Genomic DNA, 24,926 nt, shown 5'->3' with positions numbered 1-24,926 from the left:
CATTTAGGGTGCAACCATATTAATTAAATATAAATAAAGAGTAGGTGGCACTAGCTCAAAAGGTTCCTTTTAAGAGTAATATAATTACCTTTTCAAATTATACTTCCTTAACCTCACACTTAAGTTATCTTTCCTATTTGTATTAAAATAACACAGTATTGAACTCATTCAATATATCAGAGGGGTTTAATATAAAGCACACAATAAAACTACAAACAGAACAAGTGTTTTTATTGTGACAGTCAACAGTTTCGATTACATTGTTTTTTTAAATGACTAAATAGTGCAATAGAGCAAAGAAAAACCCTTTCAGTATTTCACACACGCACAAACCTCCCTTTTACCTCCAAACAAGCTAAACGTAAGGTACCTTATTCAATAGCAATTGTAATCAACAGCTTTAAAACATTTACACGGAAGAAAGAGACACCAATATAAAGCGTATTATCTGAAATACAAAAATATAAGTGCAAACGTTTTTTAAACAAAACATGTAGGAAACGACCCAGAAGATTGGCAGCGAAAAGACCAGCTGAGTTTGAGTAAATCATTAGAGCACATTCAGTCCACTGTTTGATTATAAAACCTGTGACTGACAGCAGAAAGCAGGATTTATTTAGCTAGACCTCGGGGTTACCAGGGACTTCGTCCAGCAGGGGCTTGTAGTATTCAGGTTCCTCATTCTTGTAAAAAAAGAAAAAGAATATCATTAAGACATACTCAAATCTTTAGCTGTTTCTAACCTTAAGGCCACATTTAAACAACTTGTAAAGAAAATGAGTCTTTGTATTGAATATAAATGTTTACAGTTCTGACAGTAAGATGTTATTTTGGAGACCATACCATCTTTTCGTCCTTCCCCCTTCTCATCAGAGCCTTGATCCCCAGGACGGCGGAGCTGATGGTGAGGCAGAGCTCCAGGGTTGAGAGGACAATCATCAGACCGTGCATGCTCCTCAGCAGCATCTGGTGGGACACAAGAAGCAGTGCTTTCTTTAAAGATTCAAATCACATTCGCTTGTTATATTCAAGTATAATTACATTTGTACACTGTGTTCTAACTTGCACAATTTCGTTCAAATGTGGCTTTTTGTGGGACTTCTTATTGATTTTAATGATATTGAAAATCCCCTATTGATCTAGCACAGATATAAAACATTAACTGTCCGCCTATTAACATACAGACGATGCATTACCACCAGTCATCAGGACATCTGGTTATTTACTCAGAGCACAAAATACCAGAAAACCACAATAATATCCATATAACTCTCAAATAACGGTGATCACAATGTTTCCTTTTTTTAAATGCTTGTTTTCTACAAATCCAAAGTCAAGAATCACAGATGTAAACAGTTAATGATCATATAAATCAGAGAAAAGCTGCAAATCATCTTCACATTTCAGAAGCTAAAACCAGCTCATGTTGGACATTATCATTTCATATATTACTAAACATAATTAGTTAGTTATAGTTAATTATCAAACTTATGGGTGAGTTCTTTTTTGTCAAAGGACTAATTAATTCATCAAATAATTGTCATCGCTGATTTTTCTTAATTAGTTTATTCTTAGTGAAGCCTGTTGTAAACAGTTGTAAATGGTGATCATTCATGGTAACTTTTAAGACAACATCCGGATAAGGACATTTTCGACACTCACCAACATCATGTCCTTGGTTTCCAAGCATTCCTGCTCCATTCTTTTTTCCCCAGAAGAGGCAGTGGGTGAGTGATGAGAGTATGGATATGGATCGTAATTATCATTGTCACACAACCAATACAGCCACATGTGTGTCATTCTGAGGCTGTAGAGTGTGATGGCTGCAATGGCAAAACCAACTCCTGCAAGATTCAGAATCACATTGACGATGACCTTGAATGAAAGACACAAAAACACAGCATGACAAAAATGCTCATCAAGTTCAAAAGCCTCCAACTTTCTCCCACTTAACAGCTTGGTGGCACTGCTCCTACATTATGCCCTCCCCAAGACAATGTAGGTGTAAATGCTCAAAATGGTGCGTGTGCCAAGTACAAAAGCTGACATACTCACCAGACATGGACTGGGGTACTTCTCAGACAAAATGGAAACGATGCCAAACAACATGAACTAGAGACAGAAACAAGAATGTTTTAACTACATTCTTCCACGCAAACACTTAAATTCAGCCAAGTAATTTCCAGTGTCTTTAATTGGTTCAACTGAACAGCATTTGTAGCACCAAGAGGGAGGTCATACCCATCTGGCGTTTACATTGGCCTGGGTGTGAGTGCAGCCTGCTACTACATAGGAGATAAATGATCTGCTTTGTATCATTTGAGAACTAAAGAAGAACTAGAGAATTAAGAAAAACAAACTTTGGTTTTGGCAGAAGTCTGTAATATATTCAAAACACAGCACAGTACAGAAGTTATTGGTTTTAGCTGAGCCATTCATTTGTGCTTGGACGGATATCTGATTCTGAATCTGAAAAAAAAGCCTTTAGGTTAATCTCTTTAGGACTAAGTAGACAACCCAAGAAACGTACTGTTGGGCTTTGGTTATGATACAAATAACAATAGAAAAAACATGTAAGCATTGGTTTGCTTACCAATGCTCCCAACCAAAAGGGAAACCCGGATATATCCCAATAGGGAGAAAAAGCAAAGATCGCACCAATGCCGATGTTGAGCAGCCCAACCATAATCTGCAGAGTCTGTGGAGAAGAAAACCTAGCATGAACCACAAACATCTGTACAGTACAACAGCAAATAACAGGTCACTGTGTGGTGCAGAACTGTTATACAGTATAATGTTATATTGTATGTATTTATTGCAAGACAAAAGACAAATAACTCACCCCCAGTACTGTCTGAGAGGTGTTCTGGAGCCTCCTCAGGTGCTGGGACACAGAGCAGCAAATTGGGCTGCAGCACAGGTTTTTGAGGATTTGGTACAGAGGAGGACAAACACTTTGGGGGTCAGAGGTCAAAGTGATTACAATGCTGCCCTCAGTCTTGGAGATTGTGAGAGCCATCCTGCCTGCTCCTGTAGACTGAAAGAAACAAGAGAGACCTTTTAATTTGCTGTATTACGTTTTTTTCTCAGCCACAGTTTTGTGAAATTGCCATTTTGGCTGTAAACCCAGGAGTGGTTTCTGATACTATCTATCAGGTTTCTAAAAACCCTTGCTTTTGTAAATGGGGCTGCTAAATTGTACTATGAACAGAGCAGCTACCACTATAGGGCGTAAATAATGAACTTTTATAGTAATATATATATAATACAGAAAATAAAGGGAAAACAGGTTTATTGTTTTCCTTTTGAGACATTTTGTGAATCGAATTCCTTCAAAGATGTAACAATGAGTTTGAGGAAGTGATTGCATTTGAGGAAGTGATAAGGACCAAGGTACGTTTTAACCGTTTGTTTTTTAGTTCTAATTGAAACTAATAATAAAACAGAAACGTGTGGTTTTTTTGTTTTTCAATTTTGCCCCAAAACCAAAAAACGGAAATTCAGCTCGTTTTTTCGTTTTTCTGTTCTTACTGTTAAAACAAGTATACCACTCAATGTTTCGTTTCCATAGGTGGGTGGGTCTCCAGTGCCTCCTTGCTTCTGATTGGCTAGTTTGCCCTATGCTTACGCTGTACTCTTCAAAATAAAGGTTCATACTCTTTGCCTAGACAGTGCAGTGCGTGTTTGCACAACATTGAATATATGGCTACATGCAAAACATGCAGAAGACAGTCTGTCCGTGTGTGGGTGCGTACGTGTGTGCGCGTCTGTCGGTCTGTTGGTCTGTCTGTCTGTCTCGCGATCTGTCTATCTGGCTGTCTGTCTTGCACTGTCAGCCATGAATCCCTATCTTATAAAGTATGAGTATCTCTCTGTTTGATGTTACTGACACTGCTGAATTGATGCGGCCGTATTTCCCGTTTGCGTGGTCAAGTCAGCATCGAGGTTTTTTTCTTCAAATCTATATTAAAATAGCTTGGAGGTTGAGGATTGATAAATTCTATTTAGAGTACTTTTACTGTGTACTCTGTCAAACTCCCCTCTTGAGTACAATAATGCATGTTTTCTGCTATCTTTGATGAGAGATAAAATTATGTTCTGAAATAAATTCTTAATGAGAGTGATACTGTTTGACTCAGTAGGCTATACTAATTTAACTACACCAACAAGTACTTTTTCAGGTATTCTTTTTCAAATTCCCCTCCTTAGTACAAGAATGCATCTTAAATAAAAATGTGTCATTAGACTTATATTGTTGGACAGAGTATTTTAAGAGGATATGGTAGACATGATATCAGCACTACTTCCAGTCAGTACTCCAGCAGCAGCTGTTACCCCTTGGGAAATCTTCAGAGAATATCCTGCATAGCTGTTATCCTTCAGCAAAGTGACACACCCTGTCACTCTTGTTGGCCTCTTATGATGATGCTGTCTTAACCTTTAACAGCCAGTGCCACCATTTGGTAGAGCACATTTTGTGTTTTGATATCTTGTTGAAAAATAAATAAAAAAGTGTAACTCCATCTGATTCAGCCAGCTCTATCGTTTGGTTGACATGTTATGCACAAAACAACCTCTAGATGTCACTGTGGTTCGAACAGAATGCCCTTCAGCTAGCTTCCACTGAGAAAGTTGGCATGCTAAAAAATCACTCCTGAAGAAATTACTCTTTTTGGTCAACTTTTGTAAGGTAACCATATCATTTTTGACATATTTTAGTGTCAGAGCACTTACTGAACCGAATTATATAACTTGATGCACAAAACATTTTTGTAACAAGGGTGTAATTATTTTTTTGAAAATATGCTCAACCAACCGGTCGAATTGGCCTTTTATGGTAAACTAGCAATACGACTTTTTCAGAGTTTCAGAGATGTTTTCCAATAAAATATGGTAAATAAATGGCTAGATTCATGGTAATATTACTAAATCTAGTACTGCCTTATGAGTCTCAGAGTGAAAGAGTGATAATAATTGATATAGCACCTTTCATGCATGACATACTGTACAGCCCAAAGTTGCACACAGATGAGCAAGTTAGGCCAACACAGGATATAGACATTTGCTGTTAGGCCAGTTGTTTGTTGTTAGGCCAATTCAGCATATACAGTAAGATGAGCACGTTTTTTTATATTATGAAAAACACCTAACATTACTTTTTTCCATTTCTTTTTTTTTTTACAATTATAATTTATTATTTTTTATGAATATATATGGTTGTATATATTGCTCATCTCCCATAAAAGAAAAAAATGTATTTGAGTTTGTGTTTTATTTGAGTTTGATGCATACAAAATACTGTAGCCTACTGTATGATGATTGTTGAAAATGCACTTTTACCAAGGCCAGCACGACCAGTTGGTAGAGGCTCAAAAAAACAAAACTGTGTGGTCAGTCAAAAAAAAAAAAAATGGTTTGTGGTTATTTGTGTCTTATTTGATAAAAAAATGCAAATAAATCATTCTTCCATAGATTTCTTCTTGGTCTGGCAATTAAAGGGTTAAAATATGATTATTTCTCTGCCCCTAGTTCGTTCCTCGCAGATTCTTCAGTCTCATCAGCCTCATCTTTCCATCTGTCCCAGTCAACGCATCAGCCTCGAGCACACTTTCAGTGTCTGACTCCATAGAGATATTGTCCTGATGCTGTACAAGGGTGATGCCCCATGATAAAAAAATGACCCCTGTAGAGTCTGAGTGCCAATGACCTCATACTACATGTCACTTGTTAGTTGCTTTTACCTTAAAGCGACTTACATACACTCAATACTGCAGACAATCCTCACAGGAGCTATTTGGGGTGAAGCCCAGGGACACAACAACATGCTGACTGCAGTGGGGATTGAACCAGTGATCCAAAGATCAACGCACGATCAGCCACAGCCTCCCATAGCCATATTATGTCTCTCATTAATGTTACATCACCCCTTATAACGATTTTCTTTCCTTTATTCTCTTTTCTCTTCTCTTGACTGAATTAAAAAGTCCAGTCTTTAAGTAATATTTGAAGTCCTTTTCCTGCACCTTTTTAAGGCTATGTTTGCAATATGTATTCAAAGGTCACTTATTTAAATAAATGAATATCTGAGGTTAGCAAACAGATACTGCCTTTATCTAGAGAGCCAATGACACCCATGAAGAATTGATCCTCCTGCTAATCTTTTCATCCGCTGTATTAATAAAATTGCCATGTGTTTTCAAATTGAAAATAAGGCACCAGAACATTATACAAAATATATTTTAAAAGGGACCCGTAAGGCTTAATCAATGTTATATATAGATCTTTATATAATATCAATATTATAATAAACTTCAACCAAAGTCAATTTCAGGAGTGGTGTTTGACACAGTTCACGTTCAATTTCAACTGTTTTAGTCTTATATTGACTCAACCTTTTTAAATAATTTACTTTCATTTAGAAAAGGTTTTTCTGAAAAAAATGTACTAAAAAATTGAAAAATACAAGTTGAATAGGACGATGTGGATCTATTTTCTCTCACCTTGTAATTACACAATGAGAGAATCTATAATACGGCTTTGGACTTCACTCACCAAAAAACATTTGTTTTTAAGTTTTGCATTTGTACTATTTTGTAGTCAATTTGGACAAATATCTGTCGAACTAAAAATATCCTATGATTGCATATGGTGTGAATATATATACCCTGCCCACTCAGTATTATTTTAGGTACAATTTATATTTTAAATGTAATGAAAAAGCCAACTCAATAGTGTGTTAAAAATAGACTTTAGGATATTGTAAAACAAAAAACAACTATATAATGTATTCTTAACCCTCCTTTATCTTCACATTTGCTTTACACCCTCTATCCTTGGTGGTCATTTTGACCACAGGAGTTTAAAGCTCAAGAAAATGATCATATTCAGAATTGTTACCAAAATGTACGTTTCAAGTACTTTATGTTTCTTAGTTAACTATCTAAATATCCATTTAAATAAAACACTACTAGCCATTTTCATTACATTAGCAGCACTAAACGTACCCTGTTTTTCACGTGGGGAGCGGGACCAAGATAACTTTCCATTTTTGGAAAGTAATGTTTCTGCTTGTGTTTGACAGACAACAGGAGCATCTGCATGGGGTATTCAGGGTGGACAATTTGACAGAGGATTTCTCTGAAAGTACAAAATAAAATTATTTTATAGTCTTTGCGCTAGTAGTCTAACTACTGGGTCCAAAATGATCAGTCTTCTTAAGAACTTAAAAGTATTTGTATTGCTCGTCACATATAGCAGCAAGACAGGCATTGTTGTACCATGGAGGGGACTTTGACAGGAGAGTATCAAGAAGTACACAGTAAAAGTATTTCATAGTATTTGGGATAGTTGTAGTCTACAACTGATTCCAACTTCATCAGTCTTATGAAAAACGTATGGCCAAAAATGTTATCGCTTGTCATTTTTGCACTGTGTAAAGGCAAAGAGTTAGAACCTTTATTTTGAAGAGTACAGCGCAAGCATAGGGCAAACTAGCCAATCAGAAGCAAGGAGGCACTGGAGACACACCCACCTATGGAAACGAAACATTGAGTGGTATACTTGTTTTAACAGTAAGAACAGAAAAACAAAAAAAGGGGCTGAATTTCCGTTTTTCCGTTTTGGGGCAAAATTGAAAAACAAAAAAACAACCCGTTTCTGTTTTTTGTTTTTTTTCCAATTAGAACTAAAAAATAAACGGTTAAAACGTACCTTCGTCGGTTGAAGTGTCATTATTATGAGAATGCTTTTCATTATATTGAGAAACTATGAAGTATGTTGAGAACCTGCGTTAGCTATTTTGAGATATTATTTCATTATTTCTAGATCCTTTTATTTGAGTATTATGTCTTTATTAAACAAGGAGTTAGCATTTAAATACATTAATCTCAAAAGCAGAAGAGATGGTTTATGCTAGATTTATCTATAAACTAATTGATTTAGTCCTATAGATAATACAGAAAGATATAGGCTACTAAGCCTTTATTTTCAGAAACGTAGTCATTATGTTTTAAACACTAGGCTACGTCTTTATTTTGTTTAAGTGTGTCCTTTTAAAACCTTACAGAGAATGTTTTCCTTTACAAGTCTTACTTTTTGTCTTCCCTTGTTCCCGTTAGCCTTAAAAGGCCTTATGCGGAAATGGGCTTCGATAAAAGAACGGAGCCTGTGATTTATTGTAGGTATGCTTCGAGACACGGTTTGCCACACTGAGGCGTTCAGTAAATGAAGACAAATGTAATAAAGTTGTATTCATTTTAATAAGAAATCTCCCTCACTCCATCAGATTGCGTCTTATTTGTTTTGTTCACTTCCGGATTGACATACGTATGTTTTTCTCTGTTGATGTTGCCGAGAAATTCACATTTTCCGGTGAGATTTAACCGTGAAATATTCATCATTTACACACTTGATGTGCACCCATTGTTGTAAATGTAAGGGTTTACTTATTCTGCAGTACAGGCAGCCATACGTAATAAAGATTGGTTAGAATTGAAATAAGTTTAATATCGATGTATAGCCTACTAAATCAAACATGACAGAAGCCCTTACCTGCTTTTATGGTTACAAATCTAGCGAGTTCTTTCTACCCGAAGAAATGTGTCTGGTTGTTGCGCAGTTATTATTTGGGAACGGGGAAGAGCGAGAGAGAGTTCCCAGAAGTACCGCCCTTCTCAGGAAGCAAACGTAACCCTTTACTGATCATCAATCTGCACACAAAGATACTGGGCGTGATTTTAATTGATATGCTACTTCTATGACTTAAAACAATTTTGTATTTGTTAATTGACCTGCTAATATACTGTATATTACATATTGTTTATCTGACTATGTAATTATCTAAATGTAGGACAACATTTTTTATGAAGTAGTAGGTTATTATTTTGTGGCATAAACACAGTTTATACATGAAGAAATTGAAACAATCAAACAAACACCTAACTAAGCTTTTGCACATGATACTTTTACCAATAAAGGTAGATTGATTTTGACATTTAAGTATTTGTACTTTTACCTATCCTTATTTCAACGCTGGACCCATAAGAAACAAATGAAGACAGTATTGCAGTAGTTTGGTGAAATAAGATCAATAAGCAACACAAGCTTCAGATCAATGAGAAAGCAATATAATTGTATTTATTTTTGTCATAATTATGGTCACAAGATGCAATCAGCTTGCTTTATGTATTTCCAGTTATTCGGCTACATAAGAATGTGTACAGTGAAGGGAAAGAATGAAAGTCATCAGTGAATCATCAGATATAAGCCCACTCAAGCTCATGTGGGGTGCATTGCATTATCATCAATAGTTTAAATTGATAACAGTTTGAATGAGGTCAATGCCGGGGAAGTCCAGGGCAATGATACCAAAGCATGGTCTGGGCTGATTTGGGTAAAACTGTCTCAGGTATTGATTGAGCCATGGGTTTACCTTTTCAGCGACTCGCTTTGGAGTCAGAAACATTCCCCAGAAAGTACCAAAGCCTGTGCCAGTACTGTCAGTCAAAATAGCATTATCACCCCCACAAGCTTCAGTGGCTTGGTTCAGCTGCTTACTTATCATTTTGTCTTTATTTTTAACATCACTAACCTCATTGGAATGCTTTCTGTCTGTATCTATGAGGGGAATTCCCAGTGTGAAGGTGCTCTTTTGCAAAAAGACAATTTTCCCCCTGACTTGACCCATATTTGGCATCGCAGTGTTCACCCACACATTCTGGTCGTTACCAATTAGACTCTGTACCATTTCATTGACAGTTTTCTTCTCAAAAGACTCTGGTTGGACTCTAATGAGCACAGCCTCAGTCTTAAACTCTGACAGGAAGGCTTGGACAGTGTCAATGACATCCCTGAGAGTGCTGTGCTGGTACATCACCCCATGCATGACATAGAGGGTGTTACCCAGTCCAAATACTTTGAGATCTAGGAAACGAATGCCAGCTCTAAGTTGATCCTTCAGGGGCCAAGCCTGGTGTTCAGCCTCTGGACCGCCGTACAGGGCCATGCTGTCGTGGGCACCGGGGAAGGTGAGGAGAGAGAGGGTGCGGAAATCCTCAATGCCCGCCATCCATGCAATATTGTAGGTCCCCGGGAGAATGAGGTTTGCATCGTCATTGAAGAACTGGTCATTTCCATGGCAGAAACCACTGAGGGTTTAGAAAAAGATTATTTAAACTCAAATGCCACAAAATTGCAGCCTAATAACAACATATCTATTCTTGTGTTTTACTTGCAACATGTTCAAAGTATACTCACGTGACAAATACCAATATGAACTGGAAAAGCAGGCCAGACTTCATTCTTGCTGAAATGCAATCTAAAATAGAAAACACGCATTCATCAAAATCAATCATAAAAACATGCATTGATAAATTACTCATTTGAAATCCAAGGTAGGCTTTCACTTGGAATATTTTATTAACACCGTCAGGTCAAATTGGTACTATACCTTACAGCCAGGAGGATTTCACAGCAAACTAATCCAACGCTCAGAATGTGGACGGCTCAACTGAACATCCCTGATTTATATTGCTTGGTTATCTGCAAAATTGTAGGCGTGGACCACAAATATCAGGTAAGTAATCCAGACTGATTGTTCTTGATGTCAGACATACAAATATATTAGTACCGATTGTGGTGGTGTTTGTTTTTAAGGGTGTTTTAGGGGAGTTCCGAAATCAAATAATTGGTTAAGATTAAATTTGATCTTTAACAGGAATTATCTTGAATGCAAGCAGCCACACCAGTGCAATATAAGATAATGACTAAGCTATAATTTTGACTACATAACTGGTGACATTGTTGAGAGTCTGCCAGCCAGAGGTGGCGTTAGAGTTTTTCGTTGCCAGTCATTTTGACGGACAGGATCGTCAAATTTCCGTCATAATCCATTATTACCCGTCGGGTCTGTACACAACTCGTCACTAAACTAAAGAGGGGCTTCCACATGTGGCAGACCAGGCGATGGTGCTGCCGGATTTGGCACCCCCACTATAACTTTGTCCAAGATAGTCGTAGGCTACTGTCTCCAAAATGACACTGGTATTTGGTCTGCACTCGTGTTGACCGCCCTTGACCGCCCTCCCAACTCACGTGATCTTCACCAATTCAGCCACACTTGCATGCCATCTTGCCTCCCAACACACCTCACTTTGCCTTGCTAGGAGGTGAATCACCAACCCTCTGGTTTTTAGGCATCCATTTACCCCTTCAGCCAAAGACACCAGTACATATTCCAGTCACATTTGACTGTCACAGCCATGCAGTTATCATGTTGATTTTTCTTTGTGTGTATTGTGCGTATTGTGCTGCTGGTTAAATTGGTTCGTGATCTCACATGCAATAGTGGAGAAGAGCTTCAAATCAAAGATCTCAAACCTGTTAAAAATCCCATCCCTTACACTCCTGTTACTGAGTTTGAGGCAGTAGCAAAACCTTTAATAGCAACACAATTTTTGACGCTAATAAAGATTCATATTTGGCTCTTGAGGGCTCTGAAGTGAAGTGTACTTATTGAGCCAAATCTAAGTGTATTTATTTAGCCCAATATCACAAATTATACTTTTGTCTCAGGGGCCTTTACAGTTTATACAGAACATGAATATGCTGGAAATTCCCGGTGCTGTAAGCTTTTAAAAATATTTATTGAAGAGAGAAGAGTCACTGTGTTTCTCCTTGCATTGTGTACAACTTGACCCAAAGCTTCCAAAAGTGGGACTGGTCAGAGGAGGTGCAATCAAATATATAGCAACTGAAAGATGTTGTTAAAGACAGGTGAGCTTGTTGAAACTTTCAGAGCAATTGAAAGTACATTTGTTATAAATATTGTCGTATCCACAGAATACAAGGCTACAACATTGTGTGAAACACGCACAGACAAAGAAATGAATAAATATATAAATGAAAGTGAAAATAAATGTAGAAATACATTAAAGATATATAATGTGTGTTCTGTTTTATTCTCAACTTTTATTTTTGTATTTATACATGCATTTATTTATTTCCATATTTATTTATTTTTTCTTGTATTTATTTCCACATTTAATTATGTGTTTTTTTCACATTCATTTATTCTTCTATTATTTTTTTACCTGTATTTATTCCTGTTTATTTATTTTTGACTTATTTCATGTTCTGTCCTCCATACTTGTGTGCTCATTGTGTTCATAAAGGTTCAAATTCAATCCAAATCACATCACAACAAGACCTTTAGTTGGGCATTCATTGATTAATCTAAAAACACATTGGTGGTCTACTCTAGACGGTCTATGCATTGGTTTTTCACACAGGTGCTTGAGGTTCAACGCCCAGGGGAGGGACATATTTTGTCTTCTGCTATGCTGTTGAATCTGGAGAAATTGTCCCCACCACTTTTTCTAACAAAGTGACGCCCATGGTGAAATGTAACGTTGTATATTTAATCAAATACAGTTTAAGGGATTTTTGCCTACAAGACACATGATAAGAGCTTTAAAACATGTAATGTTATATTGTATAAACATTAAGAGCTAAACAATTACATACAGATGAAATAATAGGTCAATTAATCAATTATTCAAGTGGGAGACAATATAAAGGCCTACATTTATTGTCTCGATCAGTGCTTCTCAAAGTGTGGTCCGTGAGCGCCCCCTAGTGGTCCGTGAGTATATTGGTACAATTTCACATTTGAAATAAATAAATAAATTTAAGTTTTCCGCACTCTCGCGGGAATATCTCCGCAATGGAGCGAGTTTAACATTCGACCTTCGTCACAGATGTTGCCACCTGTTTGAACCATTTTCAGGCGATTTGTAATCTGTTCTAGAAAAAAGGATGTGTTTTGGGATATTTATGGAGTTAGGTGGTCCGCGAGTGTTTTTTTATTGGTTAAGTGGTCCTTGGTATGAAAAAGTTTGAGAAACACTGGTCTAGATTATATAGAAATATCTGAAAAATTAAAGGGGGCATTTTTCAGCATTGACCATTTTTACTTTGAATACTTAGAACTAGAAGTAGTACATTTTCCATATCACACTTTAGTACAAGTAACATTTTAGTTAATGGTTTTTATTTGCACTTCAGGACATTATGTTGATGACTGCACTTTTTATCTGTATCATTACATTACATTACATTACATACATATCATTTTTTTAAATAATTTAAATGTAATTACAAACTTTTTGTATTGTTTGTATTTGTTGTTTTTATGGCAATTTTTGTATTTTTTACCAGTTTAACTTTTTTCTTATGTGTTTATTACCTACCTACCTTATTTTAAGAACTCAAGGAATCAGATTTGTATGTAAAAGAAAAAAAAAGATATATATAAAAGTATACCAAGTAACCAAAAACGTTTTTTATTTTATTCATGACAATAAATATATCCCAAATATGCAACGGTGTTTATTGTGAAGACCGAGACCGATGGGTGGTGGCTTCAACTGCACCGGAAGTAACACAGAAGAAGAAGCAGTAGTAAAGATGGCCGACAATAGCAACACAGATCGCACGGAGGATGACAACATGGATAACACTGTTGCTTCAGGAGGATCTATGATGGTGATCACTGTCAAAACCCCCAATGGAAAAGAGGACATTTCTATATCGGAGGACTCTTCTGTCTCAGAGGTAACAGAGCTTTTTAAAAACCGGCTGTAGAAATCATGCACCCGTCATCACGCGTTTACTCGTAGACATCCGAGGAAAGGTCAAAACGTATTTTTAATTAACTACCCAGCAGCGAGTTACGTTATAAAATCTATTTTCGTGGTCTCAAAAATGTTTACTATATTACTATAATACTAATTTCAAAAATCCTGGTGCGAAATAAACGTTTAAATATTTCCTACGACGGTGGACCTGCGTATGATTAGCAGATAAGAGCTAACCATATTTGGCTAATTTCGACACTGACGTCGTATAACGGCTTATTCATTATAACAATGAAACTGCTGTGAAACCAATCGTTGTTTAGTTTGTTCTGAAGAGATAATGCGTTCATGTTATCTTACATTAGCCCATTGACATGTATCTGGGTGTGGTGCTGTTGACCAATATTACTAAAAAAAGTTACTGACACTAGTGTAAAGTTACTAAGAAAATGTACTAAAGTACTGTACTTGCTTACATTTTCAGTGACTTGTACTTTAGTTGAGTATTTACATTTGCTACTCTGTACTTCTACTCCACTACAATTCAGAGGTATTTCGTGTGCTTTTACTCCACCACATAAATAATACTTAAATAATACTTTAGTGACACCTGAGTAAATTAACAAGCTACCTTGCAGTATACAAACGTATTTAAAACATGCTCCACCAGCTCTGATAACACTTGAATGCATCAATACTTTAAAGTAAAACATATATATGATTCCAATCTGCATAATGAGTACTTTTACTTTTTTGGGAATTTAAGTATATTTTGATGCTAATACTTTTCAATTTTTACTTGAGTAACATTTTGATTGCAGGACTTTTACTTGTGACCGAGTATTCCTACTCTCTGGTTGTACTGATAATAATCACCCAATCTGTGAAAATTAAGCAAAAACTATCCCTCTTGTGGCCCCAAGAAAGAAAGAAAAAAAATGTGGGTCTGGAACTATCAAACAAAAACGAAAAAACACACAACAGTTTAAAATATAATAATATATATACATAATTATAGTTTATTCATACAGCACCTAATAAAACAAAGTTAAAAAATACTTATTGGAAAAACAATAACAATTGACACCGTGAAAAAAGCTTAGCCTCTAAATGTTACATCAATTGGGAGTTTAGTTGCTACAGCAATAACATTAATAAAGTACGACAAATCAATTAATCGAAAACAGATTAGTAATATTCTATTTGTATTGGGAGTACATTGATCTGGGGAGATTTATCATCTGGTTTTTAGATCTTCTGCACACTGGCAGTTTATTTTATATTTTGCCGATATCATTAACCAACCAGTTTACAAGAATACTATCCGTTCCTAGTTAGCTAAATGTGTGCACAATACAAACAAATATTATAAATAATAAAGGTTTTACAACTAGATTTTGAAAAAGCATCCCTCTTCAAAACAGGGCCACGCGATACATATTAATGCAGTTGATAATATATTTAACTTAACAACTACTCAACATTTGTTTAGGGACTGAAGAGGAGTTGCTCACTTGCTTTTGTTTTATTTGTCCAGTTCAAACAGGAGGTATCCAAAAAGTTTGAGGCCCAGCAGGACCAGCTGGTGTTGATATTTGCTGGAAAGATTCTGAAGGATGGTGATCCTTTAAAGCAGCACGGTATCAAAGACGGGTTAACTGTTCATCTTGTCATCAAGACTGTCCCAAAGTAGGTACAATTTGTGTGCGGGTGACAAAGCTAACACCTTGTGAACGTTTTATTTAATGGTTGCTCTCTGTCTGTAGATCAACAGGTGATGGCCCATCTCAGACAAGTTCCAATTATGGAAACCCTCCAAGTTACAGCAGCATCACCACAAACCCCACTGTAGCGGACAGAGCAGAGGGTGGCATGAGTCAGACTCCAACACAAACTGCTAATCCAATGGGTAAGATTTATACATTTAGAAATGTAAAAACACTTTTGGGAGGTCTAATCAAACCTAAAATATATTTTTGTTCCAATAATCAACAGGTTTGTATTCCTGCAAGTATCTAATCTCCAGCTTTCCTCCTCCTCCTCAGGTGGACTCGGGGACCTTTCTGGCCTGTTGGGTCTGGGCATGGGTTCGTCCAGCTTCATGGAGATGCAGCAGCAGGTGCAGAGTCAGCTGATGTCTAACCCAACGATGCTGACGCAGATGATGGGCAACCCCATGGTCCAAAACATGATGTCCAACCCAGACCTGATGAGACAAGTGTTAGCAGGCAATCCTCAGATGCAGAATCTCATGGACAGTAACCCGGATGTCTCCAGCATGTTCAACAACCCTGAGCTCATGAGACGGGTCAGTGCTGAGCCCTAAAACAAAGATTTATCTTGTGTTAAAAGTTGCTGTAGTTAGGCTATCTTAACTATATAAACAGATTCTGCTTTCACACGTAGAAACTGAATGTAACGGCACAAATTGTGGGTGCCGGAAACATTCAGGATTTCGAATTGCGGTCCGAGTAGTATAAACCAATCATATTAGAGCAGGCTTTTGGATATAATTTGAATGATTTGGCTACATATTAGCTTAAAACTAGCTACATGTGAAACAATCCGATCTTGCACGTTTTGTCTCAACTCCAACTCCAACCCTGAGTTTTAATTTTATTGTCACTAGACTGTCACCCACTCGTTTAAGATTATCTAGGCCCTTTATCAGTCCCTTCTCTGACTGTACATTTCCTGACATTGCAGTTTGTTTTCAATCACATTGTAAGGCTACTAAGTTATTGGTTTCATCATATATTTTCTCTATCTTAGACCTTTGGTGTCCCCGATAAATTGCTTGCACATGTCGGTGATGAGTCTAAAATGATTTCAGACTTTGGTTTTATTAGCATCTTTTTTTCAAGGAATACAATCCCTGGTATAACTAGATATGGTACAATTTGGGTTTAGAGTTAAATCCCAAGTCCAATTAGACATTAGTTGCATCTTCCTCAACTCTCACAGTGTTTTTGTCGTTTTAAACATTCAGTACCTCGACAGATCTTATACCGTTGCAATGATGCAAGAGATTATGCGTAACCAGGTCTGGGTGCTTGGTAACCTTAAGAGCCTCCCCAGGGTTCATAATGCTCTATGGAGAATGTATGCATGCATCCAAATTGCTATCTGTGTAAACTAAGATATAGAAAGTATCATCTCTGAGGATTTTGCTGGGATTTTAACTGACTTGTCTTGTGTCATGTTTGTTGTTGAACAGATTCAGAGTCCGGAGACACTGTCAATGCTGACCAACCCCAGAGCCATGCAGGCCCTCACCCAGATCCAGCAGGGCCTGCAGACCCTACAGACAGAAGCCCCCGGGTTCCTGTCCAGGTAACACCTTCATGCTCTTAATAGGATACTTTAATCCTGTATCATTGTCTTAATCTGGCAGTCAAAATTGCTTCTGTAATTGAAATCATGACAAAGAAAAATTCAGGGTATTCAGTTGGTTCCAATCTGATACACTGCAACACTAGATGCCGCCAAATCCAACAAACTGTTGTTTTAGAAGTTGGTTGTTATTTGTAGTGGTTATTTCAAGTCACGGTACATTTTGATGAATTCAACAGGAATTGCCACAGTTTTCTGGGTTGTTGACATTTATCTCTCCACTTTTAGACTGTCTCCTGGAGGTCTCACAGTTCCTCCAGTCACAGGGGGCAGCATCCCCCAGGTGAACCCTCAGCCTCCTGCCATGACAACAGCATCCAGTCCCTCTCAGCAGCAGCTCATGCAGCAGATGTTACAGATGTTCTCAGAGGGCGGGCCATCAGTATGTTTCGTCTAATTGCCTAAAAGTGTTCTGTTTTCCAAAATTAGAGCAACACGAATATTCCAGTTCCATACGTTTTGTATTTTTCTTTTTTCTGGTCAGCCTTTTTAATGCAATATGTTGCCCTACAGTTACTGTCGACAATATGGACAGCTGTAACATTATATTTATTATGATTACATAAGCAAGCAAGCTCACAACTTTAATTACAAAAATGTGAGTGAAAGCAGATAAGGTGCAAATGATAACCATGTTATGATTTCAGTGGATTGTAAATCAATTACAGTTGATTAGCTCTTTTCCCTTTTTGGTAAGGTTAAGATTGAAACACGTAAAATATGACATGAGTTTGTTTATAATTTGATAGTTAGCTGTTAAAGTGTTTCATGTCAGTTTGATTGTATTTGGACAAGAAAAATATTGCGTGTTCTAGTATAAGTATACAGAATCATTTGAAAAAATCTCTTCACTCACTAAATAAATAACATATTTTAAATAAAAGGTACCCCTCTGTAGATAAGCAGTTTCTGACCTCATGCCTCCTCTCCTTCCTCACAGCTTCAGGGCCCAGAGGATCGGTTCAGGCACCAGCTAGAGCAGCTCAACACCATGGGCTTCGTCGACCGCGCAGCCAACCTGCAGGCGCTCAACGCTACAGGAGGGGACCTCAACGCCGCCATCGAGAGACTTATAAATTAACTGGTTATTGTGCGGTTGACGGTGGAGAAGTGTGAGAGTTGGTGACTGGCATGGTAGATTAATAGTAAATACATGAAGACGGCCCTACTTTATAGGCTGACCTAACACCGTGTTAGATGCAGTTGTAAATCATAGTGAGAGAGTTTGAAGGATGTTGTTGGTTTATAACATGAATTGTTGATGTTAAAATGCCGTGGCAGCACTGCTACTGTAAAATGACCAATGAGTTATTCCTAACTGTGCAGCGGGACAGGATTTCTGACATAAAAAGTGCTCATTCAGTAAAATCTGCATGAGGTTACCAAGAAATATGATTATTTAATTTTAACAGATTATAATTGGGTAGTAATATAAAGAGATTTGATGTAGGATGTTGTTGCAGTAGGTTGGGTGATGGTCTTTGTTCTGAGCTTGTTTACACATTTCTTGTCATATTCTTTCCTGGTATTTATTGAAATATCTCACCATTTAAGTTTTTTTTAACCTGACAGGTTCTTCTTCAATTTCCCCTAAAACATTGTCAGTGCTGAATCTTGTTTGTAATGTTTTACGAGAATGAGAAAGTGATAGTTTTCAGATTATAGGAGGACCAAAGGTGTGTAAAATGAGCATTGGGATAAGGGTTGGAAAATACAACATTATAGCAATGAGAGGATAGAGACATTTCAAATGGTAGAGATTTTGCAATTCTATGATGTAAACATACTTTTAATATCTCTGGCTGTATTGCCAATAGTGATGCCATACGGGGATTTTGGGTTTATAGGGATTATTTTTTGCAGAATGGGCCAAAACAGCAATTTACATTTGGTTGTTTGAGTCTACAAATTGTTCTAAAATAGAAATTCCAGAATCAATATATCGCCTTAAGATCACATTAACTTTGACCTAAAATTCACATCACCCACTGTTACTCATGTCATGTGATTTCCTGTCAACTATGAACTAAATACACTTGCATCTATTAAAGATTTCTTTTGTTCTAACATATCAAATGGTATCTCTGAGAAGTGTTGTTGTCCTCACTGAGGAATCATACAGTATACATTTTGTAACTATAAATCAGTGTTGTAGTTTGTTATTGATCAGGTGTTGTGCCGCAGATTGAAGGCTTGCCGTATTTTGTCACCAAAATCACACTGTTGGCTGTTCACCTCTATCTTATCAAACAACACTCTGAAAGGGCATTAAAGCCTGTCTCAACGGGATCTCTCTTGTAATTCCAACGATATCTCAAAACAATAATCTATCATGAAATTGCTTTTACCAGACGAGGGTTTTTATTTTGGAATAACCTCCTCGCGCTCCGCCAAGCCCCTCGCTCCTAACCTCTGGCCATTTATTTAAGTACAGAGCAAAAACAACAAAAACTGGTCTAAGAAAGGAAAAGGTACACGGATTTAAACGGATTACCCAAACTGAATTTCAGCTCGTGTCTTTAGTAAATATACTTGGGACATTTAGCTTTAGTAGGAAGTAAATCCCGTCAATGCCTACAATTCCCACAATGCATTGGGAAGATAGCCGGAAATGGAAGGAGGCAGTCAGCTGACTCTGTGTGTTGTTGAATAGTTTTTGACTGTTTAAACGCAGTTGTTTAGTCATTTAAGAATTTAAGTTTCGGGTTGTTTGCATTGTTATATGTTAGTGAGTTGCTAGCTATGTTACGACCAAAGGCATTAACGCAGGTTCTCAGCCAGGCGAACACAAACGGAGTCCAGAGCACACTGTGAGTACATTTAGCTAGCTAGCGACATGCTAATTTCTACGTGAGTTCATTTGGTTTATTAACGTTGTACGAGTCCCCTCAACATATTGTTCTAGTGTTAAGTATTATATTGATAAACAGATAATACCCCCATAGCAGGTAAAACAATCTTAGTTATTAACCAATATGTATTTTTCAGTAGTAAATAGTTGCTATGTTATATTTAAGCATCTCTGTGTAAACCTTACATGTGAAATGTAGGGCTGTAATTAACTGATTAATGTTAACTCATTGTTGGAGTCGATCGTAGTTGCTGTGTATATACAACACTGTTATAATTTGAAAGGTGACGTTTTCAATTCGTTCAAATCACAAAGATGTAAAGTTAAATATCCCATCACAAAGAAAAACCTTACATTGGTACAGATGAGGAGGTGGCATTGCTATTCTTTTAAAAAATATATTGAAATTATTTTTTTATAATCAATACATTTCCTTATCAGTTTTTTGTGATCTATCAGTTTCAGTTCACCATTTACTGCATTTCTAAAGATTCCTTTGATTTGTTGTTCTTATTTATTATAAACACGGTCATTGTTTTTTAAATTGGCATTCAAACTGACATAGTTCAGCCATTTTAGTCTACTTCATATGCATTATACACTATGGTTCATTTGGTAGATGTAAATAATAATAATAATACATTACATTTATATAGCGCTTTTCCTGGTACTCAAAGCACTTTACAAGCAAGTAAAGAAGACAAATATATATATTTATATTCAAATAGTGAACCACGTTGGATAGCTTGATAGAGATAGTTTGAGTAAAATCTGTACACTGAGATTATATGCTAAAGCTTTTCCACATGTTCATTTTCTCAATACTGACACTTTCAACTCTGCTTTTTCTCCAGCTTACTGAATAATGAAGGATCACTCCTGGCCTACTCTGGGTACGGGGATACTGACGCACGGGTGACAGCTGCCATTGCTAGCAACATCTGGGCGGCCTACGACAAGAACGGCCACCAAGCCTTTAACGAAGACAAACTGAAATTCATTCTCATGGATTGTATGGTAAGACATTATTTTTTAGGTATGTCATGAATTTGTGTGATATGAATAGTTTATATAGGGACTCATTTTCACTTACTGTTTTGTCTCTCAGGAGGGGAGAGTGGCCATCACCCGTGTCGCCAACCTGCTACTGTGTATGTACGCCAAAGAGACAGTGGGTTTTGGAATGCTTAAAGCCAAGGTGAGATTTTCATCAGTCGATGCCGAAATCACATAATCGCTCCCTATACAACCAATGTCCTGCATTCACTACCATGGAATTAGTTATACTTGCCAATATCATTCGTATAATCCCTGTTATGGCATACATGTCTTAGGGCATTTTCGAGGCTTTGCTGAAGGTCCTCTTCCTCCATCATGTCATAGTCAATAGTAGTGTATATAACTTAATATAGCAAGTGAACGTGTTGGACAAAGCTGTCCATGGGATATGTAAAGATGGAGGTTTGCAAGCCCCATACCCATGTGTACCCTCATCTTTTTAAATAGAAACATGATGGGTTTCTGCAGTGTTCATTTTGATCCCGGAGAAGAATTCAACCCCTGGGAATTTGTTATCTTAACTTGTGGCAATTAAACTCAAGTTTTTACAAAAAGTACTAGTATTGAGAAGTTAAAATGACCAAATATTTTACTTTTTTTGCATGACATTTTAAGGAAATGTTGTCATATAGAGGAAGCCATATACTACAGCTTGTTTGTTACACTACAACACATAAGGCAAAGGCTCAAACTAGTTCAGCATAACTCGTCAATCTGAATGCAGCCTTTGTCAAAATTGTTCTGTGTATGTTGTGTTTACAGGCAGAAGCTCTGGTGCTGTACCTGGAGGAACCATTAACACAAGTAGCAGCATCATAGTGGAGATGCGGCTGAAGCTCTGCCTGTTGCCTATGTGTGCATGGGGAAAAGACATCATGTGACCCAGGCATTTCATGTACTACTGTAACATTCTGTGTACATGCATATATCTATGAGTGTTTGTGGGAGTGTGTGTGTTGGAGTGAGGGGGGTTAGTGTATTTATATTCATGGTATTGAAACTATTAAGTTGTATTGAGTTTCTATTGATTTGCCCGGCTTTATGACTCTTGTGCTCATCTAATTGTCTGTTCTGAAAGTCCACATTAATTGTTAATAGTAAGTCTTAGTGTACAGCTGCTGAAATGATCCGATCCACTGTTCCTACGGTTGATTCATTCATTTGCAGGTTAAGCTCAGGCAACTAAGCAGAAAATGTAAAACTTTGAACCCTGTCGGTGGAGTCAAATGGTTTCTGAAAACGTTCAGGACAATGCAGTTGAGTTTATTCATTTTGTTTTGTTTCAAAGCTATCAAATAAACAACTTTTGGTTTCATATTAACTTTTTTATCTTGTTTTTATTCTCTGCACTGGTGCTTGGTGTGAGTGCTACTCTTTTGGATTAATTTAAAGCTAAAATATCAGGTCTACCTGGATTTTTAGAATAAGGATTTGAAAGTTGACAAAGTTGAAGTTTTCTTTGGTACAAATTAAATTGAAAAGTTTTCACTTTCAACATGGCAACATTGTTAGACACAGATAAATTAACCAATACAGAGCTAAAAGAGGCCTATAAAGCTTTGATGGCCCTAAACATAAACCTTTAAAACTCCCTACAGTTTGAGTGACCTTGAGCTCTTTGGCAAAGGAAAATTGGAGGAACATGAAAGATGGCTGATTAAATTAATCAAAATAAGTCTCAAAGTCATATACATTTGAAAGAAATGAAGGCTTATTTCAACAAGGCATTTTAAAGGACCTTATTCAGTGATACTCAATTTACTTTCCACTGGCCACATTCATTCTCAATGGGAACTCGTTTTGTGCTTTAAATGTTAATTATGTGCCAGGGTGCATTAACAATGAAAAAAACATCAAAATAGACTAGAAGATTTAATTCAACATTTTAGTAAATAAATGTATGCCCCATGAAAAAAAGTCTAAACTGAACTACACAGTACCACCCAGGAATGAGGATATTCAGATCCTTAAATGTGTGTTTTTCACAATATCTTTAATACGCTTGATCTTTGGTCACTTGTAGAGATGGTTTGTGTTAATAGTTTATGTTTACGAATCATTCAATCACTTGAGTCATTGCAGGATAGAAGAAGTTATGTTTAATGCTGTTTAAACTCTCAAACAAAAGCCTTTACAACTAAAATGCATATGTTACTATTAAATGCAGTAAAGGGACTGTGTCAATGTTTGTGCCAAACTAATTCCTAGTTAAGTTATGTTAATAAGTCAGTTCATTTGAAAATAACATTGATTATGGGCCTTTCAATGTTTCATTATACTATATTTTCCCTCAATATATCACCCTGTCCTCCTGTCATGTTCAAAACTGGTCCAAGGCAAAGCAAGTTGAGTATCCCTGACTAATTGTTGTTTAGCCTGTTAAGCCCCGAGCCTGTTTTTCAGGTTTCAGGCTCGAAAATGACATGCCCAAAACAAATGACTACAACTTCACTTCTAAAAGGGTTATATGTGACCCGCTCTATCGAAATCAGTCGGAAGTCGCAACGGCTCATTTAAAAATAAACGTGGATTTGCGTAAAAAACTATTTTTTCGGGGTTCGGGTGTTTTGTTTGATTTTAAATAAACAAAGTCTTGGCTTTCAGAATATGAAACTTTTATTTCCAAAATCACACGATAAATACATTTGTGAAGCTTGTGAAGGGAAGATGACAGGCACCTCTCGCTCGCAATCTGCTCTTCCGTAGCGCAGCTCCCCCTCCCTCCGGCTGAAATTATGAATGTAAGGCATATAGTAATCATAGATAACACGGCAGGGTCCGTTACAGTTTGTTTTCATCTGATTTCAATTAAACAAAGTCTTGGCTTTCAGAATATTAAACTTGTTTCGGCAAATTTAGATGATAAATACAACTTTGAAGCTTGTAACGGCATATTTACAAGTGGAGAACGGAGTAATTTAACGTCACAGCAAGCATAACAACAGCCGGTGTTTCTCGTGAGTGTTTTCCCCGGGAAACAAACACAATATACACAAACACAAAAATACACAAACACACACACACACATACACACACACACTCGCGAGCTTCCCCCAGACCAGTAATCCAAACGGAAATATTTTCTCTCCGGACTATTTTGATCATTTGCTCCGTTAATAATCAATCAGATCGATGGATTCCAGAGAAGAGGAAACTTTGAAGGCCTTTTTCTCAAAATGATGACTCGGTGACAGTCATTATATAATGTGACATATTTTGCTTAATATTTGGAGTACAAAAACAATCTTGATATCATTAGAAAGCTAGGAATCTCCTCTTTCCAACAGTGTATACAACTCAAAATGTGTCTTCGGGTCAATGCGACTGATTTCGATAGAGCAGGTCACATATGAATAATTTATTTTATCAAAGCAAGGTTACATCTGTGAGTTGGATGTAGAAGTGTCAGAATCAATATAGATTTTTCTCAGTCAGAGTAAATTCAGATGGAACATAGTAAAAAAAGGTAAATTCTTACCTCTGCCTAAAGAAAAAACATTACTTATAGTGAAAACCACCCTTGAATGATGGGATGGTAGACTAAAAGCTTTAGGAATCCAAACTATAACATATAATAAGTACCCTGTATCAAGATTGAGGCAAAACAAGTTAAATTTGACCTTTTGAGAGAGGTTTAGCAAAAAAAGTTCCAGGCGGAATAAGCTTTCGGCACATTTGGGTACATCTGGTTCCATCAGTGCCATTTGATCTTTTTCAGGTACCAGACTATAAAAATGATGTATTACATTGAATCATCACCATAGGTATTCATTCCATCCAAATTAAAAAAATAAAAATAAAAAAAATTAATAAAAAAAAATAAAAAAGACCCGCCAACGGGGGCTTTGGGGCTTAACAGAGAATAGGAACAACAGACCTGGATTTAAAAAAAAACAATTATGACAATTATGAAGAACAAATGTATTACTCTTTCTTGGCTAAATGAGATGGACATATCAGTCTGAAGATAAAATAAGATATGATGTACT

At 36.8% G+C, this 24,926-nt stretch overlaps 4 protein-coding genes across 4 annotated transcripts; 2 read left to right on the top strand and 2 right to left on the bottom strand.

Moving 5' to 3' along the window:
• Positions 1-214: 214 nt before the first annotated feature.
• On the bottom strand, positions 215-8,689 carry LOC117500497 (transmembrane protein 176B-like). Its single transcript, XM_034153361.1, has 7 exons — positions 8,551-8,689; positions 2,843-3,037; positions 2,594-2,698; positions 2,056-2,112; positions 1,663-1,875; positions 844-966; positions 215-683 (listed from the first exon to the last, which is right to left on the bottom strand). Exons 2-7 carry the CDS (start codon positions 3,017-3,019, stop codon positions 621-623), a joined length of 738 nt encoding a protein of 245 aa, XP_034009252.1. The 5' UTR covers positions 3,020-3,037; positions 8,551-8,689; the 3' UTR covers positions 215-620.
• Positions 8,690-9,173: 484 nt separating this feature from the next.
• On the bottom strand, positions 9,174-10,485 carry si:dkey-152b24.7 (1-phosphatidylinositol phosphodiesterase). The gene is made up of 3 exons (XM_034153359.1): positions 10,448-10,485; positions 10,255-10,315; positions 9,174-10,145 (listed from the first exon to the last, which is right to left on the bottom strand). The coding sequence occupies exons 2-3, from the start codon at positions 10,296-10,298 to the stop codon at positions 9,302-9,304; spliced, it is 888 nt and encodes a 295-aa protein (XP_034009250.1). The 5' UTR covers positions 10,299-10,315; positions 10,448-10,485; the 3' UTR covers positions 9,174-9,301.
• A 2,935-nt stretch (positions 10,486-13,420) lies between these two features.
• ubqln4 (ubiquilin 4) lies at positions 13,421-19,103 on the top strand. The gene is made up of 7 exons (XM_034112715.1): positions 13,421-13,611; positions 15,172-15,323; positions 15,401-15,543; positions 15,680-15,942; positions 16,852-16,967; positions 17,256-17,409; positions 17,968-19,103. Exons 1-7 carry the CDS (start codon positions 13,465-13,467, stop codon positions 18,106-18,108), a joined length of 1,116 nt encoding a protein of 371 aa, XP_033968606.1. The 5' UTR covers positions 13,421-13,464; the 3' UTR covers positions 18,109-19,103.
• Positions 19,104-19,596: 493 nt separating this feature from the next.
• On the top strand, positions 19,597-22,258 carry lamtor2 (late endosomal/lysosomal adaptor, MAPK and MTOR activator 2). The gene is made up of 4 exons (XM_034112857.1): positions 19,597-19,837; positions 20,733-20,895; positions 20,987-21,076; positions 21,700-22,258. The coding sequence occupies exons 1-4, from the start codon at positions 19,770-19,772 to the stop codon at positions 21,754-21,756; spliced, it is 378 nt and encodes a 125-aa protein (XP_033968748.1). The 5' UTR covers positions 19,597-19,769; the 3' UTR covers positions 21,757-22,258.
• The last annotated feature ends 2,668 nt before the right edge of the window (positions 22,259-24,926 follow it).

This window comes from Trematomus bernacchii, unplaced genomic scaffold (genome assembly GCF_902827165.1).
Source record: "Trematomus bernacchii unplaced genomic scaffold, fTreBer1.1, whole genome shotgun sequence".
NCBI lineage: Eukaryota > Metazoa > Chordata > Actinopteri > Perciformes > Nototheniidae > Trematomus > Trematomus bernacchii.
Note: the sequence above shows the minus strand (reverse complement) of the source record. Positions and strands in the feature narration are given on the sequence as shown.